This window comes from Brachycentrus maculatus, unplaced genomic scaffold (assembly GCF_059751285.1).
Source record: "Brachycentrus maculatus isolate JH-2025_06_01 unplaced genomic scaffold, ASM5975128v1 h1tg000101l, whole genome shotgun sequence".
In the NCBI taxonomy this organism is placed as follows: Eukaryota; Metazoa; Arthropoda; class Insecta; order Trichoptera; family Brachycentridae; genus Brachycentrus; species Brachycentrus maculatus.
The window spans coordinates 343,199-367,043 of NW_028280855.1; the positions used below are offsets into that span (position 1 = coordinate 343,199).

The 23,845-nt window shown below is 33.3% G+C and overlaps 1 protein-coding gene across 1 annotated transcript in view; it reads right to left on the reverse strand.

Moving 5' to 3' along the window:
* Window positions 1–415: 415 nt before the first annotated feature.
* LOC148310324 (fatty acyl-CoA reductase wat-like) overlaps window positions 416–23,845 on the reverse strand; it is a 50,108-nt gene continuing 26,678 nt past the window's right edge. Inside the window, exons 2-14 of the mRNA XM_088258637.1 lie at window positions 22,786–23,078; window positions 21,324–21,454; window positions 19,979–20,101; window positions 19,070–19,195; window positions 17,761–17,909; window positions 16,614–16,723; window positions 8,200–8,277; window positions 7,148–7,271; window positions 5,509–5,631; window positions 3,342–3,461; window positions 2,625–2,754; window positions 1,467–1,591; window positions 416–942 (exon numbers count right to left, since the gene is read on the reverse strand). Of these exons, the coding sequence (XP_088114763.1) occupies window positions 843–942; window positions 1,467–1,591; window positions 2,625–2,754; window positions 3,342–3,461; window positions 5,509–5,631; window positions 7,148–7,271; window positions 8,200–8,277; window positions 16,614–16,723; window positions 17,761–17,909; window positions 19,070–19,195; window positions 19,979–20,101; window positions 21,324–21,454; window positions 22,786–23,059 (1,713 nt within the window). The 5' untranslated portion in view covers window positions 23,060–23,078 and the 3' untranslated portion in view covers window positions 416–842. The remainder of the gene's footprint in view (window positions 943–1,466; window positions 1,592–2,624; window positions 2,755–3,341; window positions 3,462–5,508; window positions 5,632–7,147; window positions 7,272–8,199; window positions 8,278–16,613; window positions 16,724–17,760; window positions 17,910–19,069; window positions 19,196–19,978; window positions 20,102–21,323; window positions 21,455–22,785; window positions 23,079–23,845) is intronic.

The following is a 23,845-nucleotide window of genomic DNA, read 5'->3' on the forward strand; positions in this document are numbered from 1 at the left end:
ATACAGTCGGCAAATAAATCGTTTACTAAAGTTATTAAAATGAATCACTGCCATTTCTTATTGACGGCAAATGACATTTGGAAGTGTTTAACTAATACGGACAAGTAAGTGTCAACTCATTCCTGTGGGAAACCATTCTCTTGTACTGAATGTCTTCATAAATACAATGAACATATTTAAATTTACCCATATTATAATATCTTGTTCTAACTCTTATCCACACCCAGTGGTGTATAGGGTACTGCATCGCATTGATGCAGTGTTATCTTATTATGATGTTAACAATTATGTTGAAATATACTGACAAGAAAAAAAAACACCAGCTTTTTTTAACCGTTTTTATAATTTTCTTGTACCTTTGTTGATTTTTCAACAAGTTTTTTTAGACTATCAATTGAAATAGAAACCAAATGCATTTTTTTTTATGTGTTTGTATTTATTTTTAGTTTACATAAATAATTAATTATAATATAGCACATATATTAAAACATAATTAAAAATAATACCCAGTACATATCCATTATGGTAAGATATTTTTAAATTACAAACTAAATTATATAAAGCCTATCCGAGTCGTCATTTGTCATGTTTCACCATTCCACATTATCATTGACAACCACACTACTCAAATTTTTGTAACTCATACATATATCGTAAATCTCATTATGCTTTACGGTTGTTTTAAGAAAACTTTTCAAATTAAAGTTTTTATTTAGGTGTATGTGATGTCGGTCAATGTTGCACATGTGCAAATGATCACATGTACCAAATTGTGCCTTATTGACTATATGCACTGAGTTTATTATGAATAATAGTGACATTCAACATCTATTGTCTGTGTTCTAAGCCGGTTTGAAAAACAATCTGTAGAGCATCGTCCATACGGCATAGGAAAGAGTGAAAGCTCCTACTGTCTTCATTAGCATATGAATATAGTATAACCTGGAAAGAATAAAAAAATATTAGTTTAATTTGGGCAGTGTTTCATCTTAAGTTGTATCAACTAAAACTTTTTTCCCTTACGGTGCTAAAAACGTCTGCGTGCACCGGTGATATGTATTTTGTACACCATATGAAAATGTGGTTTAAAAACGGGAAATATTTGAATATTACTGAATGTTTATTTAAATGAGACCATAATTAAAGTTAAAATGTAACAATTTTGTAATGTTAGCTCTGGTAAGTATCTGAAAACGAGAACAAAAATATATCGCAAGTGGCCGCAATAGCTGGCGTAGCGGACGACCGCCGCGCAAGACGATCTAACGATCTTTGAAAAGCGTCTTCAACATTTTTTTTCCAATACCCTTTATTATGACCTAAAATATAATATATGTATGTATGTACACACAGGCCTTGTCTTTGTGGGATTTTTTTTGTATTAATATACAATAGAAAAAAAAATTGTACTTGTAATTATATTACATTCTGAAGGTTAAAAAAGGATTCTTGTTATCTCTTCTCACCTTCTCCACTTGCGGACACACTGTTCCTGCGTCGCCGGGTCCTTGAAGAGATATGTTCTCATTCCTCTGATATAGTGTGTGAAGTAGTTCACCCAATCCATGTCTCGCATGCTGAACGGGAATATCTTAAAGAAAAAAATGGATAATACCTAAATGGTCGCTTCTGGTCGATCCGAGGACAAACATGCAAGGATAACTAACTAACTAACTAACCATCACGCCGCTTCCCCGCAGGGGTAGGCAGAGAGAGTAGAACGCCACACCACTCTGTCTTTGCAAACATTCTTCGCCTCTTCCACGTTCATACATCTCCTCATACATACCCGCCGATTGTTGCGACTCCTAACCTGACCACTTTCAAGTATTTGGCATACCTGATCGTGGTATGTTTTTCTCGGTCTTCCTCTGCTCTTTTTTCCACTTACATTCTCCTCATATATTTGTTTTACCGTTCTTTCCTCACTCATTCGTTCTACATGTCCAAACCATCTCAACACACCTTTCTTAATTTTATCGATAATGCTTATCTCAGCTTTGCATTCCTTCCATTATTAACCATTATTGACAACCACACTACTCAAATTCTGAAATTTTGAACCAATTTTGAAAAATTGTTCTTGAATCACTAGAACTTCACTAGAGACATATATTGGTGAGATGAAAAGAAGCTTTTTATTGAGTAGAAACTCTTTTGTTACTATGTGAGGTCTGAATCCTGGATTATAATCACACACATGAGAAACAACAGAAAATATCATTTTCATTTTTAACATTTAAGCTTAAATGACAAATTAAACTAGTAAATGCCCAGACTTTCATATCCTTCTTCATCTTCGATGAGATGTCAAAAAATAATATGAATAATACTCCTATAATTGGAGATAATCCAGATTTGTGAACAGGTATTTGGATACACTCTAAATGTTGTAAATAATTATCTGTTCTATGAAAAAAAGTGTATTTAAAATGTATATTTAAAAAACTAGTATTTTTCTTTTACAATTTCATCATGTCATACCACAAAGTGAATGCCGAAACAATAAATGCACTAAGTATTGTAGAATAACATGCTCAAAGGCCGAGGTCTGACATGTACGATGGATGTCAGTCAAAATAAGTGAAAATACCCAAAAAATAAACAAATACACTTCAAAATACCTTTTTGTCTTTGCTGTCCAACTTTTGCCAGAGATTCTGCGTGTTTTCGTTCAAAAAGTTCCATTCGTTTGTGCAGAAATAGGATATTACATCTGAAAACTTGTGAATTTTCTGGTACATCTTTGTTAACCTACGAAAAAATACACATGGTGAGATGAATCAAGCATAATCATTTTTATTAATCTTCTAAATTATACGTGATCCGAGGGGGAAAGGGTACTAAACGACCTCAGTTCATATATGTGTATGGAAATCGTAGTACACAGCTCTCAACAAGTACCGAGTTGCCGCCAGCTGAGTCATAGATGCCACGTCCGTCTCAACGTGCCGTCAAGCGCCGACTGAATGCGGCCACCCGATAAGTGAGAGATCGGAAATCGGATCCAATGAAATTGGAGTAATCTAATTGTCTAGCTCTCTCCTTGTGGTAATACCACATTTATTTTCTCTCTTTTTATCCCCCATACATGAATTAAAATTCATATACTTATGGGGCAGTTTAATTTCCCTGTTAGATCTGCCTGGGTTAAATACTATCTGACCCAGCCGGTGCATGCGTCGCTGTGGCAAAGTCCAGTAAAATTAAAATGAAAGCACACATTTCTGATATGTTTAATTTCAAGCAATTAATGTATTAAAAAACTATGAAAAAACAATGCAATCGAAAACGTTGAATATTCTCTGTGACAAAAAAACAAAAATTAATATAAATTTTACCTGGGCTTCCTTCCAATGCACATTGACAGGCCATCCACAATGTATGCAGGGATCGTGTGATACAATAAACCACACACTTTGTTCATAAATGCGTGTTTGTTTAGAGTCAAAGCGAAGTACCTAAAATCATTAAAATAAAAATAAAATAAACACTTCATCGTTTGTTACCAGTTTGGCTATTCTTCCCATATCCATAGTTGCCAGGTTGCAATTCTGAAAATACAGAATGGTCGGCGAAATAGATTTGTGAAGTCATACGTGTGTGCACCCGAAGTAGCAGGTACACATCTGCTACTAACACATATACTAATACAGATTTTTTTAAAAATAAATTCATTCGTACATCGGACTACTCATCAGACAAATGTTAGGGAATGTTACACAGTTCATATTAAGTGATCATTAACGAAGAAGAATATGGAAGTCTATGACGTCATAAGTCCCTTAACATTGTAAGGGTTGTGGTCCCGTGGTTAGTGTCGCGGACTCTTAGTCGGAGTCTCTCGGCTCGAACCCACTCTACCACAATTTGATACCTATTTCTAATAATGAGCCGCTTAGGCCCACCAGAAAAAGTATGAAATTGAAATATTTATAAATCATAAAAACACAAATATTTCTCTTTAAATAAAAAATCCTCTACCGGTGATATGTATTTACCACAACTTGACAGTAAGAAAGAGAAAATCAATATAAAATATAATAAATACGGGCTCACAAATTTTGGTATTCCTCCGTAATACTTTAAAGTGTTACATAAAAGTATTATAATATAAAATTATTCATTTGCAGCGACGGAAATAAATAAATTGCAAAAAAAAACTAGGATAGAATCACCACCACACAAACGTTTCTCAGAGTATGCGTGCGTTCAGCACTTTACTTACGTTTCCGACGATCTCATTTTAGTTGCGCGTAACGTGTGGTTCAGGGTGGTCGTGTCGCTACGCTAGCTATGGCGGATAATTGCGATGTATTTTTTTAAAAATCTTTTTTAGGTTTACCAGAGCTAATATTACAAAATTAATATATTTCAACTTCAACTATGGTCAATAAAAGCAATATTTAGGAATATTTCCATTTTTTTACGTTTTTAAATCACATTTTCATATGGTGTACAAAATACATATCACTGTTGCACGCGGATGTTTTTAGCACCGTAAGGGAACTATCGATCGACCGAACGGGTAGAAATACCTTTCCCGTCTGAAGTGTGATTTGAAGAAGTTTGCTTGGTGGTCCTCTTTAGATCTTCTAAATCTTGATTACAGTCCTGTATTTTTGTATTTTGTAAGTGATTTTTTCACTCTAATACTTATTCAATATCACCCTGGACCGATACCTGTAGCGGGGGGCTGATCACCTTTCTTTCATGTGTTAACGATCAAGAAAACACTAAAGATAAGGATTAAATGCCCAGACTTCCATATTCTTCTTCATCTATGCTGAGATGACAAAAATAATATTGATTTATTTATTGAACGGCTGAAGCCTTTAAAGCAATACATATAATACATATATACAGTATCTAATACAAAAATAAAAAATACACTAATGAATTCACTAATAGAGAAACAAAAAGTCTTGTAACAAATAGTCTTATAACATAAAATTATAATTAAAAAAAATTAAATAACAAGTAGTAAGCACTAGTAAATACTCGTCTCCTTCAAACACTATCGGCGAGCAGTATGAGAGAGTAAAACACAACGTTTAAATTTATCCATTATAACATGGAGAAGAAATGCTGAGTAAGTACAGATTTCAAGGAGGATAACAATATATTAAATAAATCTATACTTTCAAAAGCATTGGCTAACATGTGAAGTCGCGGAATCGGAGAGAACATGGCATAGTTTGCATTATGTACAAATACTGCGAATACAGATTTTTGCCTAGTACCTCTTTGGCGCACGCTAAGCTTTATTTGGTTTAGGAGATCAGGGCTATCCAAAAAATTGTTAATAATTTTATGTAACAGAACCAGATCAGTAATTTCCCTTCTATCACTTAGATTTATCAATTTAAGTCGCTTAATTATGCAATTATAATCTAACTCAACAATGGGTATATTTATAAATTTATTATTTATTTATTTATTTATTATTTATTTATTATATTTATTTATTAACATGAATTATTAGTTGTTATATGATATGATACTCACCAAACAGCAGTTGATAAAGGATACTTGAATCCATGTTTTTGGTTCAGCTCACAGAAATCTTTCCAGGTCAGTGGATTTTCAACATTTGAAACGTAGTTGTAGATCATCATATTCTCCTCTTTCCTGTAAATCGTGAAATACAACACTTTAAACAATCCTAACAAATCTTATTTTTTACTATTTAATGTCATAAAAAATATATACCATTATATCTATATTCAATTCAAATTCAATTCAAACCCTTATCCGCACCCCAATGGTGCATAGGGCACTGCATTTTATAAACGCAGTGTTATCTTGATCGTTAACACACAAAGGAAAGGTGATCAGCCCTCCGCTTCGGGTACCAGTCCAGGGAAATATTGAATAAATATTGCAGTGAAAAATTCACACATATTTATTTGACCGCCCACTGGGAATCGAACCCGGGACCTCCAGTACGGTAGCCGAGTATGCTGACCATTGTACGCCTCCGTACTTTTACAATCTAAAATTAATAACGCAGTTCTCTCCAATAAAGAGACTAAGCTCTTGTGCTTGGAGAGGGACTTACACTTATTATTTATTGTTTATGTTTGTTGGTAAAACAATTATTGTATAGTATATAATTAATATATTTTATTTTTTAGTATTTTAATGTCTTCGACCTGTAGGATGATTATTGAAGCACTTAGTTCCTGAATATATAAAGTTTTGTTGGAATTGTTTGGTATTACTTTTTGGTATCGAAAAGTCATGTTTATATCTCGAAGATGAACTTTTACTTTAATTTAAGTATTTTTCACCCTTAATTAGTTGGATAATTACTGTTTTTAAAAAAAAATAAGTTAGTTACTAAGACTTTGAATAAATTTATTGTGAAAGGTTTTTTTTTCTTTTTAAAATGATTTAAATTATTGTTCTCTTAACTATTAGGACAGGGTTTGAAGGCAACGAAAGAGATAATGGTATGCGCATGGTCTCCTTAAGGAGATTCCAAGGAGATTCTCCTTCTGGATGGTTCCATTCAATACAAGGTGAATGGAACCATCCAGCCAAATTGCACTACATATTGAAAAGTGTCCCACCGCATGCCCAGATCTTATACAGAAGCATCTAGGCTTCCTGACAGATCTGCTCTTGCTAAGCATTTTTTTAAACTAAATTTTGAAATTTATTAAAAATGTGAAACAATATAACATTGTATCCCGATTTTACTGTGAATTTACATTTAAAAGCTTTCAATATACCTGTCACTACCAATCTAAATAAATGCACCAAATTTTCTAGAAGTACCCCAGTGTAGGCAGTGAAAGGGATTAGTGTTTAGTTCAATTAGTCAGCTATATCCGACTCCGACCCGACGCTAGCCGGTACACAGACGCCCACAACCCCGACCAGCACAGCAGACAGACACGGAATAGTGCAAAGACATAAACAGAGAATGGTCAGTCATCGCATTTCCACTCAACCATTATTCATCGACACTAAATTGCACTACACAGTACACCACTAAGGCAGACCACTAAAGAGATGGTTTGACAACTGGGAATCGACACCACACGAGGCTTACCCCTCTTAAAAACAGGCCACAAGGCCTACACCAAGCTGAAGAAGATAAAAAAGAAAAAGACCTGCTTTTACTTAAAATAAAATTTACCTTATATCACAATTGTTGGCAATATCCCACGCCGATGCGATAAGAGCATTCACACAAAAATCTGCGGGTACCACGTTCGCCTGGAGCTTTTCATTACAATGTAGAGTTCGAAGAAGACCGGTTACTAAAATGGATACAAAATTACACCGTACAATACTAAGTCTTCAGACGCACGTACATACATATTACTATTTTTATTTTTCAATACATACTACTGTACAATATTGCTTGGAATTATCTTTTCAGGTAAACGACGTACTAATCATAGTGCTATCTCCTTCATACAATTCATAACAATAGTATTATATATTTTTTTTTACTTGTTATTATAATATGTTGTGAAATGCAAAAGAATTAAAATAATAAAACTTCGTAATCATTGATGCATGTTGGTACTCAAATGGAACACAGTTTCAAATAAAAACATATTGAATTAGTTAGAAGAAACAAATATCCACTAAATGATCTATAAATCTATTATTTTTTGACATCTCATCAAAGATGAAGAAGAATATGGAAGTCTGGGCATTTACGGGGCTGACGAATGTGACACACCTGTAACATTCACTAATTCTACCCATTATTGACAACCACACTACTCAAATTCTTGGAAGTTCTATATATACATGAACCAATTTTGAAAAATTGTTCTTGAATCACTAGGTTTTCACCTGAGACATCTATTGGTAAGATGAAAAGAAGCTTTTTTTAGAGATGAAAAGAAGAAGGGAAGAAGAAACCCTGACTTCCGTATTCTTCTTCATCTTTGATGAGATGTCAAAAAATAATATGAAAATAATTCCTGTAACTGGAGATAATCCAGATTTTGTGAACAAGTATTTGGATACACTCAAAATGCTGTGAATCTACAAACCTTGTACATAAAATGCAAAGTAAATCATAAATGCAAATTCCCATCCAAAAAAAAAAAACTCAAGCCAACCATGATCGATTTATTTTGTTTAATTATTTACCTAAATCAAAAGAGTCATTGCTTCGACAAGGGTAACAATCCGCAGTAATGAGGAGTATGATGAAGAAGAATAACTAACCTGCGCCTGCAATGACTCCAGTAGGTCCATACAGGTTGTCGATCCATCCCACCACTGGTTCCTTAAAAGTCGAAGTAACTGGAAAAAAAAACAAGAGCGAAAATAAGGCATTGCACGAACAGCGCGTAAAGAGTGTACGGTAACCGCGACACTATATTCGCACACTTACACTGCGCAAGCGTGAGGAGCTCAAAGCTCAATGTGCTCTGGCTGGCTAGCGAGCTAGCGTCAGTAGCTTTTGAGCTTTCGAAAAGAGTATCAAATGTGGTAGAGTGGGTTCGAACCGAGAAAGCACGGTAGACAAAGACCCTAACGACTAGACTATGACGGTATACTCTATGCTCAATATTAACCCCCCTTCCCGGTGTTGTGTACCTTGTACACATTGCTTCTAATAACCATAATATCTCTATAAATATAATGAATATAAGGCTAAAATTTGAGGTATTCCTCCATAGCATATTTACGCATTGATTTAAAAAATAATATTAATAATAATAAGAATTTATCGGGTTCATCGGAGGTATTTTGTGAATATCGGAAACAAATTCGCGAATTAACAGCGCGTGAAGAGTGTGCGGGAACCGCGACATACATATACATACATATTCACTCTTGCATACTTGCACTGTGCAAGCGCGAGGAGCTCAAAGCTCAATGTTCTCTGGCTAGCTAGCGAGCTAGGGGCAGTAGCTCTTGAGCTTTCGACAAGAGTGGACCTATGCTTATTCCCAGTTTTCAGCAAATAAATCTAAATTATTCTATTTTTTTTAACTTAATTTATAATTAGTTAAGGGGGTTAGCTATGAATGTCTGTGCTTTTTCGATTTAAAATCGCCAATTTTTTATTGTGTAGTGACTACCCAACACAGGGACGCACGTTTTATTTTAGAAGGGAAAGGATATATACTCGCGGTCCATCAGAATCACCCTATGGACGCTTTGTGTGCCTACATGGTACTCAAAATGTTAAAATCTGTACACTTGACATTGTCGATTGAATCTCCAAGGTTGTGTTTTGAACCACGTCACTTGGGAGATGTCATCTGTCATCTGTCATTGCGTCACCTAGCGTATGCGACACAATAAAGGACTTCAATATAAAAGATGCATCACTCGAGACCTTCTCTGCGCTCCATACAGTTTGTTTGCATTCAATGTCCAATGTTTTATTATGGATATTTTGAGTACCATACAGATTATACCATACTTCATATCATTGTTGTCTGTGTTTTATCTGCAGACCCGTGGCAAGTCTTGCAAACCGATAAAAATTAATAAATGAATTATTTACAACATTTTGGGTGTGAACAAACCCTTGTTCACAAATCTAGGTTTCTCCGCAAAGGAATTTTTTTTAAAACATTTTTGACATATCGCGCACTCCTTTCAAGAACGTCATAAATCAAAAAACTTGATTTTTCTGGAGAACGATTTTAAAGTTTAAAAATATACTACAATGTATTAAAAATAAATATCAAGCCACTTATTGAACTTTTTACTGTGCAACAGATCTTTTTAGGTAAATCCTGAAGGTTTATTCTCCATTTGAAAAATATTGAGTATATTTGAAAAAATAATTAAACAATACCATTTCTTCAAAATGCAAAAACAAAACTTTCTGCCCTGTAGTGGGTAAATATTAAGTTAAAAATATGCCGCTTTTACTGGGATATAGTACATTTTCTTGGCATTCCAAAAAATGCACAACTGAATATTGTCGATTTTTGATTTATGACGTTCTTGAAAGGAGTGAGCGATATGTGTATTTAGGTATGTTTTTCGCATATTGTTGAAAAAAAACCGAGTCGCGAAATTGTTTAATGTATAAGGGTTTGAAAATGTATAATGAGATGCCTGAATGTATGAAGAATGAAAAGAGTCCGAAAGAATTTTAAAATAAATGTTTTGTTTACTGTAAGGAGATGTAAATATATATATATATATATATGTATATATATATATATATATATATATATATATATATATATATATATATATATATATATATATATATATATATATATATATATATATATATATATATATATATATATATATATATATATATATATATATATATATATATATATATATATATATATATATATATATATATATATATATATAATATATATATGTATATACTTTATGGCATATTTTAAAAACTCAATGAAAAAAAAACTTTTTTTAACCACTTTCTTTTTTTAATATTGCATTTCTATCACTGTTACATTGATCAAGTTAGAAATGTGTGCATTGTTTTTTTTTCTTTTCCATTTAGCCTGACTGGGCCACAGCAACGCGATGCCAGGTAAAGCCAAATGTTTATTAAATGGTTTTGACTTATTGAAAGGTAATATGTTTAAAAAAATGTATAAAAATATTTTTTCTGTATTTATTCCAAAAAACAATAAAATATCCAATTTACATTTTTTTCTAAATTGGGAAAGACGCATTATCTGTCTTCGGTTGAATGGCGAATGAGTTCTGTCTTAGCGAGTACCCCCTTAAACATATTTTTCAAACACCCTGTTACCTAGTTCCACCCTGACTATTGACATTTTATATTCTGACACTTGTGAGTTGACGATGTATCCTTATGTCAACGAGGATTTTTTTGCGACAGTATAATTTATTTTTGGCCAGGTTGACTTTTGACACATTTTTTTCCAGAAAATTATGCTAATATAATTTGTTATTTATTTAGTAAATATTGGCCAAGACAGAGATCAGCAACCTCTTGGACCAAGAGCGCCAAAAGTGAGTAGCAGAACGGTTTGGAATTTTGTTGGGGAGCTTATTAAAGCTAATTGGGGAGCTTTTTAATAAAATTAAATTTATTCAATGTTTTGTCCGCCTCCGTAGTGTAATGGTCAGCACGCTCGGCTGCCGTTCTGGAGGTCCCGGGTTCGATTCCCAAGGGAGGTAAAATAAATATAAGTGATTTTTTCACTGTAATATTTATTCAATATTACCATGGACTGGTACCTGAAGCGGAGGGCTGATCACCCTTCCTCCATGTGTAAACGATCGACGATGCAGTGCCCTATGCACCATTAGGTGCGGATAAGAGTTAGAATAATTATTCTACGCAGATGTTAATTTTTAAAAATAATAGTGTAAAAATCTGTAAAACAAGTCATTTTAAAATTGACAAAGAATGAGCCACACAAAATTGCTTAAAGCGTCACATACGCTCCCCAGCCATACGTCGCCGACCCCTGGGCTAAGAGGATTCCTCATTTTTCATGCTGTAGGCTTCAAATACAAAACTTTAAAAAAACATTTTTAGTATGTATATATGTATGTGTGTTTGTATGTACCACATACAAATTTATTTATTTAAACTTCATGTACAGGTAAGAAATAAGTATCTTCCAAGCAACTAAAAACAGACTAGTGATATTGGTCAAAACGTTTGATCCCATATATAGCTGTTTGCAATCAGAGGGTGGATAGTACTCGATAACAAGGAGGGCAAAGGAAAAAGGGAGTTTAGGGAAGGAGGTAGAGGGAGGAGGTTTGATGGACAGTTAGGATTCTAATGATAGATAGTAATGTCTCAGACGTTTCTTAAAAGTTATAAGATAAGGTGCATTTGTTTACGCGGAGAGGTAATTCATTCCATAGTCTGGCCGCTTGGATAGAGAAGGAATTACTGAGAAAGATGTGTTATTTCGAGGAATGGAAAGTGTCCTTTCTTGGGAAGAACGAAGTGATAGTCCATGATCTGAAAGGTATATAAAATTTTCAGCAAGATATTTAGGAATAACTGAAGAATGAATTATTGCGAGGGTGTATAACTATATATATATATATATATATATATATATATATATATTTATATATATATATATGTAATAAAATACCTAGGTACCTACCTATACATTTTATTAAGTACTTACAAAAAGTACCTACATAAAACAGTTCTACCACCAGATGCCGCATGCGTCGCTCAGAATAAAACAAAAGACTTTCGATAATATTATTGACTGTCAGAATCAGATAGATAGATAGATAGATAGATATAAAAATTATTATAAAGATAAATTAAGAATAAACTTTAATTACAAAGCAACACATTGTTTATTTTATTATTATACACCCACTTTACATATTATTTACACTTAATTTTCAAAAGGAAAATATTACCACGTTATAAAACGACAATTTTGTTAATTGGAAATGGATTATGAAACATTAGATGTGTTAAAACAATTACTACAATATGTTCGGAGTGAGAGAGAAAAATTAGAAGATGATCAAAGAAAACGATTAGAAGATAAACAAAGAAGACGTGGAAATCTAAGAACTAGTGATAAAATTAAAGATAAAAGTCCATGTAAGATTTGTGAAAATTTAAATAAGGGAACTCGATATCACTCTGAAGCAACGTGCTGGTTTAAAACAAAGGAGGATGATAAGATTAATAATAAAAATGAAGATTTACAAATTACACAGAAACAGTGCTTGAAGAATGAAAATAAAAATAATGTGGAAAAAATTTCTACAAAATATAAAATAAAATATACTCCAGAAAAGAAGAATTTCGAAGCAGATTGTATGAGCAGGAATCCAGTAATAGAATCGAAGGAAAATGCAAATGAACAATTAAAAGTTGTAAATTTGGTTAAATTAGAAGATATTTTAAAAGATCAGAATAAAAATGAAGACATACAAATAACACAGAAACAGTGCTTGAAAAATGAAAATAAAAATAAAGTAGAAAAAACTTCTACGAAAGATAAAATAAAATATACTCCAGGAAAGAAGAATTTAGAAGTAGATTGTCTAAGCAGGAATCCAGTATTAAAATCGAATGAAAATGCAGATGAACAATTAAAAGTTGCAAATTTGGTTAAATTAGATGATATTTTAAAAGATCAGAATAAAAATGAAGACATACAAATAACACAGAAACAGTGCTTGAAAAATGAAAATAAAAATAAAGTAGAAAAAACTTCTACGAAAGATGAAATAAAATATACTCCAGGAAAGAAAAATTTAGAAGTAGATTGTCTAAGCCGGAACCCAGTTTTAGAATCGAATAAAAATGCAGATGAACAATTAAAAGTTGTACATTTGGTTATATTAGAAGATACTTTAAGAGATCTGAATAAAAATGAAGGAATTCAAAAGAAAAAAACAAATGGATTGAGAAAAACTGTGTCTACTTTAAAAGGGTCAAGAAAAAAAAAATACAAAAAAAAGAAAGAAAAAAAAGAACGGAGAAAAAGAAAAAAAAAGAAAGAAAGAAAAAAAACCAAGAAAGAAAAAAAGAAAGAAAAAAAAAGAAGGAAAAAAGATAGGAGGAAAAAATAAAAAAAAGACTTTATCATATCACTAAACTTATACCAGTCCCTTCACTACAAGAAGATGATCCGAGGACGAGTGAAAATTTTACTATGAATTTTCATCCCCAAGGGGGGAGATGTAATAAAATACCTAGGTACCTACCTATACATTTTATTAAGTACTTACAAAAAGTACCTACATAAAACAGTTCTACCACCAGATGCCGCATGCGTCGCTCAGAATAAAACAAAAGACTTTCGATAATATTATTGACTGTCAGAATCAGATAGATAGATAGATAGATAGATATAAAAATTATTATAAAGATAAATTAAGAATAAACTTTAATTACAAAGCAACACATTGTTTATTTTATTATTATACACCCACTTTACATATTATTTACACTTAACTTTCAAAAGGAAAATATTACCACGTTATATATATATATATATATATATATATATATATATATATATATATATATATATATATATATATATATATATATATATATATATATATATATATATATATATATATATATATATATATATATATATATATATATATATATATATATATATATATATATATATATATATATATATATATATATATATATATATATATATATATATATATATATATATATATATATATATATATATATATATATATATATATATATATATATATATATATATATATATATATATATATATAAATATTTATATATATATATATATATATATATATATATATATATATATATATATATATATATATATATATATAACAGCATATATCGCTCACTCCTTTCAAGAACGTCATATATCAAAAAACTTGATTTTTCAGGAGAACGTTTTTAAAGTTTAAAAATATAATACAATGTATTAAAAATAAATATCAAGCCACTTATTGAACTTTTTACTGTGCAACAGATCTTTTAAGGTAAAACCTGAAGGTTTTTACTCCGTTAGAAAAATATTTAGAATATTAATATAAATAATTAAACAATACCTTTTCTTCAAAATACAAAAACAACACTTTCTGCCCTGTAGCGGGTAAATATTAAGTTAAAAATATGTACTTTTACTGGGATATAGTACATTTTCTAGGCATTCCAAAAACACGCACAACTGAAAATTGACGATTTTTGATTTATGACGTTCTTGAAAGAAGTGAGCTATATGTAACAGTCAACCTAACCAATACACCACGGATACCATATCGCTTTGCAATAAAAAAATATTATATGCACTCGAAACAGAATGACGTTTGCAGGCTATTTGAAGGTTGAAGCGATGAGTTAGATCATTTGATTGTTACTTTGATGTGTGAACATTATTTTTCATCTTTTGCATTCATATAAATATTGGCAGAACTAAAGGAAAAACATAACAATAAACATACATGTAATCATACAACTTGACAATGCCAGCGGTCTTAAAAATGATTGATATTTATTATACCTGTCGCGATATTAGCTGTGAATAGATTTGCACTGGGATTCCATACAAAAATTAATTATGAAAATTCTATTTTAATGACATTTTAACAAAGATGAAGAATACGGAAGTCTGGGCATTTACGAGGCTTAAGACCGATATTAATTTATTCAAACCCTATTATTTTTTGACATCTCATCAAACATGAAAAAGAATATGGAAGTCTGGGCATTTACGAGGCTGACGACCGTCATCGGCTGGTTAAAGGATCACTTTACACACGTGTAACATTCACCAATTATACCCATTATTGACAACCACACTACTCAAATTCTCGGAAGTTCTATATATATGTATATGAACCAATTTAGAAACCTTGTTCTTGAATCACTAGAACTTCACTAGAGACATCTATTGGTGAGATGTAAAGAAGCTTTTTATGAAGCAGAAACTCTTATATTAGTATGTGAGGTCCAAATCCTGGATTATAATCACATACATGAGAAACGCCAGATTATATTCCATATTCTTCTTCATGTTTGATGAGACGTCAAAAAATAATATGAAAATAACTCCTGTAATTGGAGATAATCCAGATTTTGTGAACAAGTATTTGGACACACTCAAAATGTTGTAAATTCAAACCCTTATAGTAATAGTATGATAATATATATATAATAAAACCCTTATCCGCACCCCAATGGTGCATAGGGCAATGCTTCATATGAACACAGTGTTATCTTGATCGTTTACACACGAAGGAAAGGTGATCAGCCCTCCGCTTCAGGTACCAGTCCAGGGTAATATTGAATAAATATTACAGTGAAAAAATCACTTTTATTTATTTGACCCCCCTGGGAATCGAACCCGGGACCTCCAGAACGGTAGCCGAGCGTGCTGACCACTAAAGTAGTATGAAATTGAAATATTTGTGTAAATAATAAAAACATCGTTCACTCCTTTCAAAAACATAATTTTATTTACGGAGCGTGTGTACGTTTTTTGGTAAGGGAATGTAATTAATTATGAGTATTTTAAGGTTTTAATATTTTAGAATTTAATAAACCCTGATGATGACAAGATTCTTGTCGAAACCGGTAGATTAAAGTGTAATAATAATAAAAAGTGGTTAAAACACAGTCGTTTAATTTTATAAAGTTTATAAAATGTGCCACAAAGTATTTGCGAAAAACATTCAAGAAAATATATTTAGGAATTAAAAAAATTTGAGTCGTGTGGTTGTCAATCATGGGTCGTATTGGTGAATATTACACGTGTGTAAAGTGATCACTTACCCAGCCTTTTATAGGTCGTAAGCCCTGTAAATGCCTAGACTACCATATATAATAATAATAATAATAATAAATCCCTTACCGCACCCCAATGGTGCATAGGGCACTGCTTCATATAAACGCAGTGTTATCTCGATCGATTACACATGAAGGAAAGGTGATTAGCCCTCCACTTCAGGTACCAGTCCAGTGTACTTCAATATTAAATAAATATTAGAGTAAAAAAATTACTTATATTTATTAAACCCCCCTGGGAATCGAGCCCGGGACCTCCAGAACGGTAGGCGAGCATGCTGACCATAACACTACGGAGGCTGACAAAAAAGAGGTATATCTTCTTCTTCATATATGTTATTAGGTATTATTGACTTACCTATTGCTGGTCTGAACATCCCGACAGGGAGACCTTTGGCGTTGTCCATCAGGTAATTCTCGGCGAGTGCTTTGGTGAAGGTGTATGTGTTGGGCCAAGTGCCGAGGATTCTGGAAGAAATACAAATATTAATAGAGAGAAAGCATGGACCATCGATGGTGTAGAAGCTAGGCCAATTTTTGACCCATTTTACCAAGCCACAGTACGTCAAAATGTGGCTCATTGACCCTGATATTAGTATCATAAATCAAGGTAGGGCATAAAATGCCGAATCCTCTTCTAGTGCAACGGAAGGTGTGGTGACGATATTAGGAATTCACACGAGAGGTGGTCGGCTGTCCATACTAAAACACAGTAAGGGGCATTTTTTACATTTTTGGACTAAGTAGAATCTACTTAGTCCAAAAATGCAAAGAAAACGTACTACAAAAAAATGTTCCTTACTGTGTTTTGAGTTTTAACAGCCGATACATGATAAAAGTAGTAAAGGAAAGTGGTACCGTAAACCAAGCTAGGACGCAAAATGCTGAACCCTCTTCTAGAGGAATGGAAGGTCTGTTGACGAGATAAGGAACTCACACGAGAGGTGGTATCATACATGATAAAACTAGTGAAGGACATTGGTACCATGAACCAAGCTAGGACACAAAATGCTGAACCCTCTTCTAGAGGAATGGAAGGTCTGTTGACGAGATAAGGAACTCACACGAGAGGTGGTATCATACATGATAAAACTAGTGAAGGACATTGGTACCATGAACCAAGCTAGGACACAAAATGCTGAACCCTCTTCTAGAGGAATGGAAGGTCTGTTGACGAGATAAGGAACTCACACGAGAGGTGGTATCATACATGATAATACTAGTGAAGGACATTGGTACCATTGGGTTCAGCATTTTGTGTCCTAGCTTGGTAGCTAGGACACAAAATGCTGAACCCTCTTCTAGAGGAATGGAAGGTCTGGTGACGAGATAAGGAACTCACACGAGAGGTGGTATCATACATGATAAAACTAGTGAAGGACATTGGTACCATGAACCAAGCTAGGACATAAAATGCCATACCCTCTTCTAGTGGAATGGAAGGCCTGTTGAAGATATAAGGAACTCACACAGGAATCGAGGGAGGAAATTGGTTGCCTTCTTACTTTGGTGTGTTTTCTTCGAGGGCTGCATCGTCCATCTTGGATATGAGTTTGCTGACGTCATCAGCAGTGACGGAATACCGGTAGAAGCACTCGTCTATATCTCCCGGGCGGAAGCAGTTTGTGAAGGCAGTCGAAACGTGGACCAGCGACTGGGGAAAAAAGAAGAAAACGAAATTTTAATGTGATAAAAAAGAATCTAAATTCTACCATGTAGGTATGTATCTTCATCTTGTTTCATCCTAACTTATCGTCTTTGTAGACTACACTCCTCGCCCTCAGGCTGTAGGTCCTTCTATAATGGACAACGTCACCTAGGCCATGCCTTCGAATCATGTTATCTCACTGCAGCATCCATGAATTCTTTGGTCTTACTCTAGAAGTCTCTCGAGGAAGATCCATGGCGATTGCCTGGTTCACAATATGATCAGGTTCTCTGCGTCCTATGTGCCTATACCATTTCCAATTGCCTTTCCTCTACCTTACTATTTTCACAGATCCACAAGTACTGAGTAATTTAGCATATCGCAAATTTGTGATTTGCATATTCTTTCTTTTTTAATTTATTGTTTCGGCATTAACTTTGTGGTAAGACATGTTACAATGATTAAAGTAAAACACTTCGTTTTTTACCACTTGAGTTTTATTATAGACTACATGTTTCAGAAGTTAAACTTCCAAAATGTTATTATACAGACCTGAATGATGGAAGTTTAACTTCTGAAACATGTAGTCTATAATAAAACTCAAGTGGTAAAAACCGAAGTGTTTTCTTTAATCATTGTTCTTTCTTTTTAATTAAATTTGACTGAGTAACAGTGACGCGCGATTGGTAACAGCTAGTAAATAAATCGGGTTGTGGTCCCGTGGTTAGTGTCCCGGACTCTTAAGTCAGAGTTTCTCGGTTCGAACCACTCTACCACAATTTGATACCCATTTCTAACAGAATGAAATTGTAATCTCACAGCAATAGTATGAAATTGAAATATTTGTGTAAATAATAAAAACACAAATATAACCCCTTATCCACACCTAATGGTGCATAGGGCACTGCATCAATCGACGCAGTGTTATCTTGATCATTACTTACATGAAGGCAAGGTGATCACTCTTGCGCTTCAGGAACCAGTCCAGGGTAATATTGAATAAATTTTAGTGTTAAATCACTAATATTTATTTTCACCTCCCCCCCTGGGAATCGAACCCGGGACCTCCAGCACGGTAGCTAAACACGCTGACCATTACACCACGGAGGCGGACAAAAAACAAAAATAATTCTATTTAAAAAAAAAATAATAAAAATCCTTTGTACCTTTAGGCGTTTCATCGACTTGCAAAGTTCCAGCATACTTTTGACTCCTTCCACATTGATAGCAAGAGCTAGCGACATTTTTTCATCGAACCTCACTGTGGCAGCTGCATGGAACACCACATCAACCTATATGACAACAATGAATGAATTAAACAAATCGCTCACTCCTTTCAACAACGTCGTATATCAAAACCCGTCAATTTTCAGTTGTTCATGTTTTCGGAGTGCCCAGAAAATGTACTATATCCCAGTAAAAGCGGCATATTTTAAACTTAATATTTACCCGCTACAGGGCAGAAAGTGTTGTTTTTGGATTTTTGAAGAAAAGGTATTTTTTAATTTTTGTTTGAATATATTAAATATTTTTCAAACGGAAAAAAACATTCAGGTTTTACCTAAAAAGATCTGTTGCACAGTAAAATGTTCAATAAGTGGCTTGATATTTATTTTTAACACATTTTATTATATTCTTCAACTTTAAAAAGGATCTCCTGAAAAATCATTTTTTTTGATATATGATGTTGATTATGGTCAGGACATATTGAGAGATATGACAAGACAAAATCCCATAAGATGGACCCGAGGAATTTTAAGATGGAGACCTTCGGAGAGTAAAAGAGGCGTCGGAAGGCCTCGAAAAAGATGGTCCGACGACTTAGCTGCTGTGGGGGGTAGAAACTGGCTATAAGCAGCAACAGACCAAAGTAAATGGAAGGATCCAGAAGAGACCTATATCCAGCAGTAGAGGACAGAAGACTAATGAAGATGAAGAAGATGAAGAAGATGAAGAAGAAGATGAAGAAGATGAAGAAGACAAAGAAGATTAAGAAGATGAAGAAGATTAAGAAGATGAAGAAGATGAAGATGATGAAGAAGAAGATGAAGAAGATGAAGATTAAGAACAAGTACCTTATCGATGAGCATCTGTCTGTCTGCTAGGCTCAGTCCTAAACCAGCCAAGGATACATCTCCTGGTACAACTCTTACCATATGATGGAATTTCGGGACCATTTTGCGCAGACCATCAAACACCTAAGGAAAAAACAAAAATACGTATTGATAATTCTTAAAAAATACAGCTGCATTTGCTGCTATTTATGTGGATTCCATTATGATTTCCAGGAGCTTTCTGTCACGATGCTTTAAAGAGGAAGCTTTCAAATTGTTGATTCACTTTTTCAACACAGAGAGATGACAAAATGGATTCAGTTGTCAAGTTGTTTGATGTGGTTTTTGACACTTAAATATGTCAACAAAGATGTAGAATTTGTTTGCACGAAGGTAGTATCGAGGTGGAAGTATTTACAGGACATATGACCTGGATTTGGCTGGCTTAAGTGATCACGATGTAAGCCAGAATCTCCAAAATCAAATGAGCCAAATACTGCCGTGAGCTCACACATGAAGCGACGTGTGAATAATATCGGATATATACCATATATCGCTCACTCCTTTCAACAACGTCAAATATAAAAAATCAAAAATTTTTCAGTTGTGTGTGTTTTCGGAATGCCCCTTAAATGTACTATATCCCAGCAAAAGCGGCATATTTTTAACTTAATATTTACCCGCTACAGGGCAGAAAGTGTGCTTTTAGCATTTTTAAGAAAGGGTATTGTTTATTTGTTTTTTAAATAAACTAAATATTTTTCAAATGGTGAAAAAATATTCAGGTTTTACCTAAAAAGATCTGCTGCACAGTGAAAAGTTAATAAGTGGCTTGGTATTTATTTTTAATACATTTCATTATATTCTTAAACTTTAAAAACGATCTCCTGAAAAATAAGTTTTTTGATATTTGACGTTGTTGAAAGGAGTGAGCGATATGAGTTCTGAGTAGAGTGGTTTTCATCATGGATAGAATGGTACGTGCTACACATGTATAAAGTAATCACTCAAACCAGACTATGACGGGTCTTAGGCCCTGTAAATACCCAGACATCCATATTCTTCTTCTTCATCTATGCTGAGATGTCAAAATGTAATATATAATAATTATTTTTAGTAGATTTATATTATCCACTGACACTTCGTGATGGAATTGCATTTTTAATTTATTATTAGATTAAAACCAATATTTTAGCTTTTCCACTTTTTTTATCTGACCAGCGACCGGGTTTCGTCGTTACCGACATCATCAGACTGGTCTGATGATGTCGGTAACGACGGAACCCGGTCGCTGGTCAATTAAAAAAAGTGGAAAAGCTAAATATATTGGTTTTAATCTAATAATAAATTAAATTATTTTTAGTACCGGCTCGTCGAATATCTCGTCAGCTCTAGCGTGGACGTCCTTGCCTTTCTTCACTCTGACTAGGAGGAAAATGTTCTCGATGTGTGGACAGGATTTCATCAATTTTTCAAGAAGTAATTTGCCCAAAAATCCTGAAAAAAAAAGAAAATATGATGGAAAACATATTTATTACACAAAATTCATAAACAAAAATAATGCAAAAATAATCTATGGTTTAAAATGAAAGAAAACTGAGGAATACCCATAGGTTAAGAAGCTATAAGGATTTTTTTTTTACAATTTCGACGGCCCCTACGTAAAGTACATCATCATCAAACCCTTATCCGCACCCCAATGGTGCATAGGGCACTGCATATAAACGCAGTGTTATCTTGATCGTTAACACATGAAGGAAAGGTGATCAGCCATCCGCTTCAGGTACCAGTCCAGGGTGATATTGAATAAATATTAGAGTGAAAGAATCACTAATATTTATTTGACCACCCTCTGGGAATCGAACCCGGGACCTCCAGAATGATAGTCGAGCGTGCTGACCATTACACTATGGAGGCGGACACTACGTAAAGTACTCTATCTGCAAATCTGTTACTTTACAGGAGAGAGCTTAGAAGATTTTTCAACGTATTTGTTTTTATTAATTAACGGTTTTATCTTAAATTCTAAATAAGTATTTTACATTAAAAAAGACGATCAAATAAAACATTAAATCGTTTTAATACTTTACGCTTTGTCAAAATGAAGTAGTTAGCGTTTTAGGAGTTCAGTTCATTTCGAAAATTTTACGTAGATAGCCTGAAAACTAGGCGTAATTTATTTTATATATATTTTTTTGTTTGTTTGTATTTATAGATAACGGTCAGTTGATAACATACACCAAATATCTCAAAATTGCCAAAAATGAAGTTAGAGCATTTTAGGTAGGGCACGTAGATTCAATCCAATCCTTGTTAGAATATCAACAAATAATTTAAAAAAAAATATTTAGCTAAAGTCTAAGTAGGGCCGTGATAAGCGGTGTTGCATTAGCCGTATCTTGATCATATATCGTTCACTCCTTCCAACAACGTCATATATCAAAACTCGTAAATTTCAGTTGTGCATGTTTTTGGAATGCCCAGAAAATGTACTATATCCCAGCAAAAGCGGCATATTTTTAACTTAATATTTACCCACTACGGGGCGGAAAGTGTTGTTTTCACATTTTGAAGAAACGGTATTGTTAATTATTTTTTGAAATATACTAAATATTTTTAAAATGGAGAAAAAATATTCAGGTTTTACCTAAAAAGATCTGTTGCACAGTAAAAAGTTCAGTAAGTGGCTTGATATATATTTTTAATACATATTATTATATTTTTAGACGTTAAAAACGATCTCCTGAAAAATCAAGTTTTTTTGATTTTTCAGGAGATCGTTTTTGTTTGTTTTTTGACGTTGTTGAAAGGAGTGAGCGATATGTTACCTGTTCCCCCAGTTATAAAGATGCTAGTTCCTTTATAAAATTCTTGCAGCTTTGTGAGTTTCGTCAAATTCTCTTCATTCTCGCTCGCGTACGCGATAAGGGGCTGAGCATTTTGGGCCAAGTTGTTATTCTCGGCGTTGTTGTTGTTGTCATCGTTGAAATCTTCCATCTTGGCTTTGATGGAGTTGATTTTCCTCAAAGCATCTCCTTCACTAGCCACGGAGGTCCTTGCGAGAGCATCTGTCATGTTTTCAATCAGTGGTATGGTTTCCATTGTCCAATATTGACCTAACCTGCAAAAACATACATATCTCATAAATTTTATATACTTACTTATTTCAAAACATTTTGCATACATAAGTCATATTATCTCTGCCTATCCCTGCGGACAAGCAGCGTGATGGTTTGGTTAGTTAGTAGGTTTGTTTGTTTCCCATTCATAACAAGATAAGAGTCTCAGCGAAGCGGGGCCGAATACAGCTCGCTTCGCATAATATAACTGAACACTTCAATATATCGTTCCAAACATTTTCAATTTGTTGCCGACGGAGGTTAGAGGTCAAAATAAAATATGGAACAAAGGCAAAATAAAGGAATGGGTCAAGAGTTAATTCTATGAAAATTGTAAAATAGTTAATATATTATTATTTTTTCTTTCTTTTTAGCTTCTTAGGTTAAAATGGATAAAAACAATAAAAAATGTATGTAAAAAGAACTCCACCGACAAGACACACAAGGTGGCTTGGTGGGTCTCTGCAAAAATATATATTTTTAATATCGTACAGGAGGAAGTGACCAACTAACAAAACGTAAAATGTTCAGGAGGGCCATTTAAGTCACTTTTGCTTGGCAACAAAATAAACATCAATGCAGTTGTTAGTCATTTTTAACAAGTCAATATATTATACTTCCAAGTTTAAAATCCTTTGAAAAAATTTTCAGGGCATTATTAAGCTAGTAAGATATCAAATAGTCAATGATCACGTTTTTGTAAAAAATGCACTTGGTCACTTTCTCCTGTATGACTACGATAAATGTATGTAATATTCCCGATGAGTAA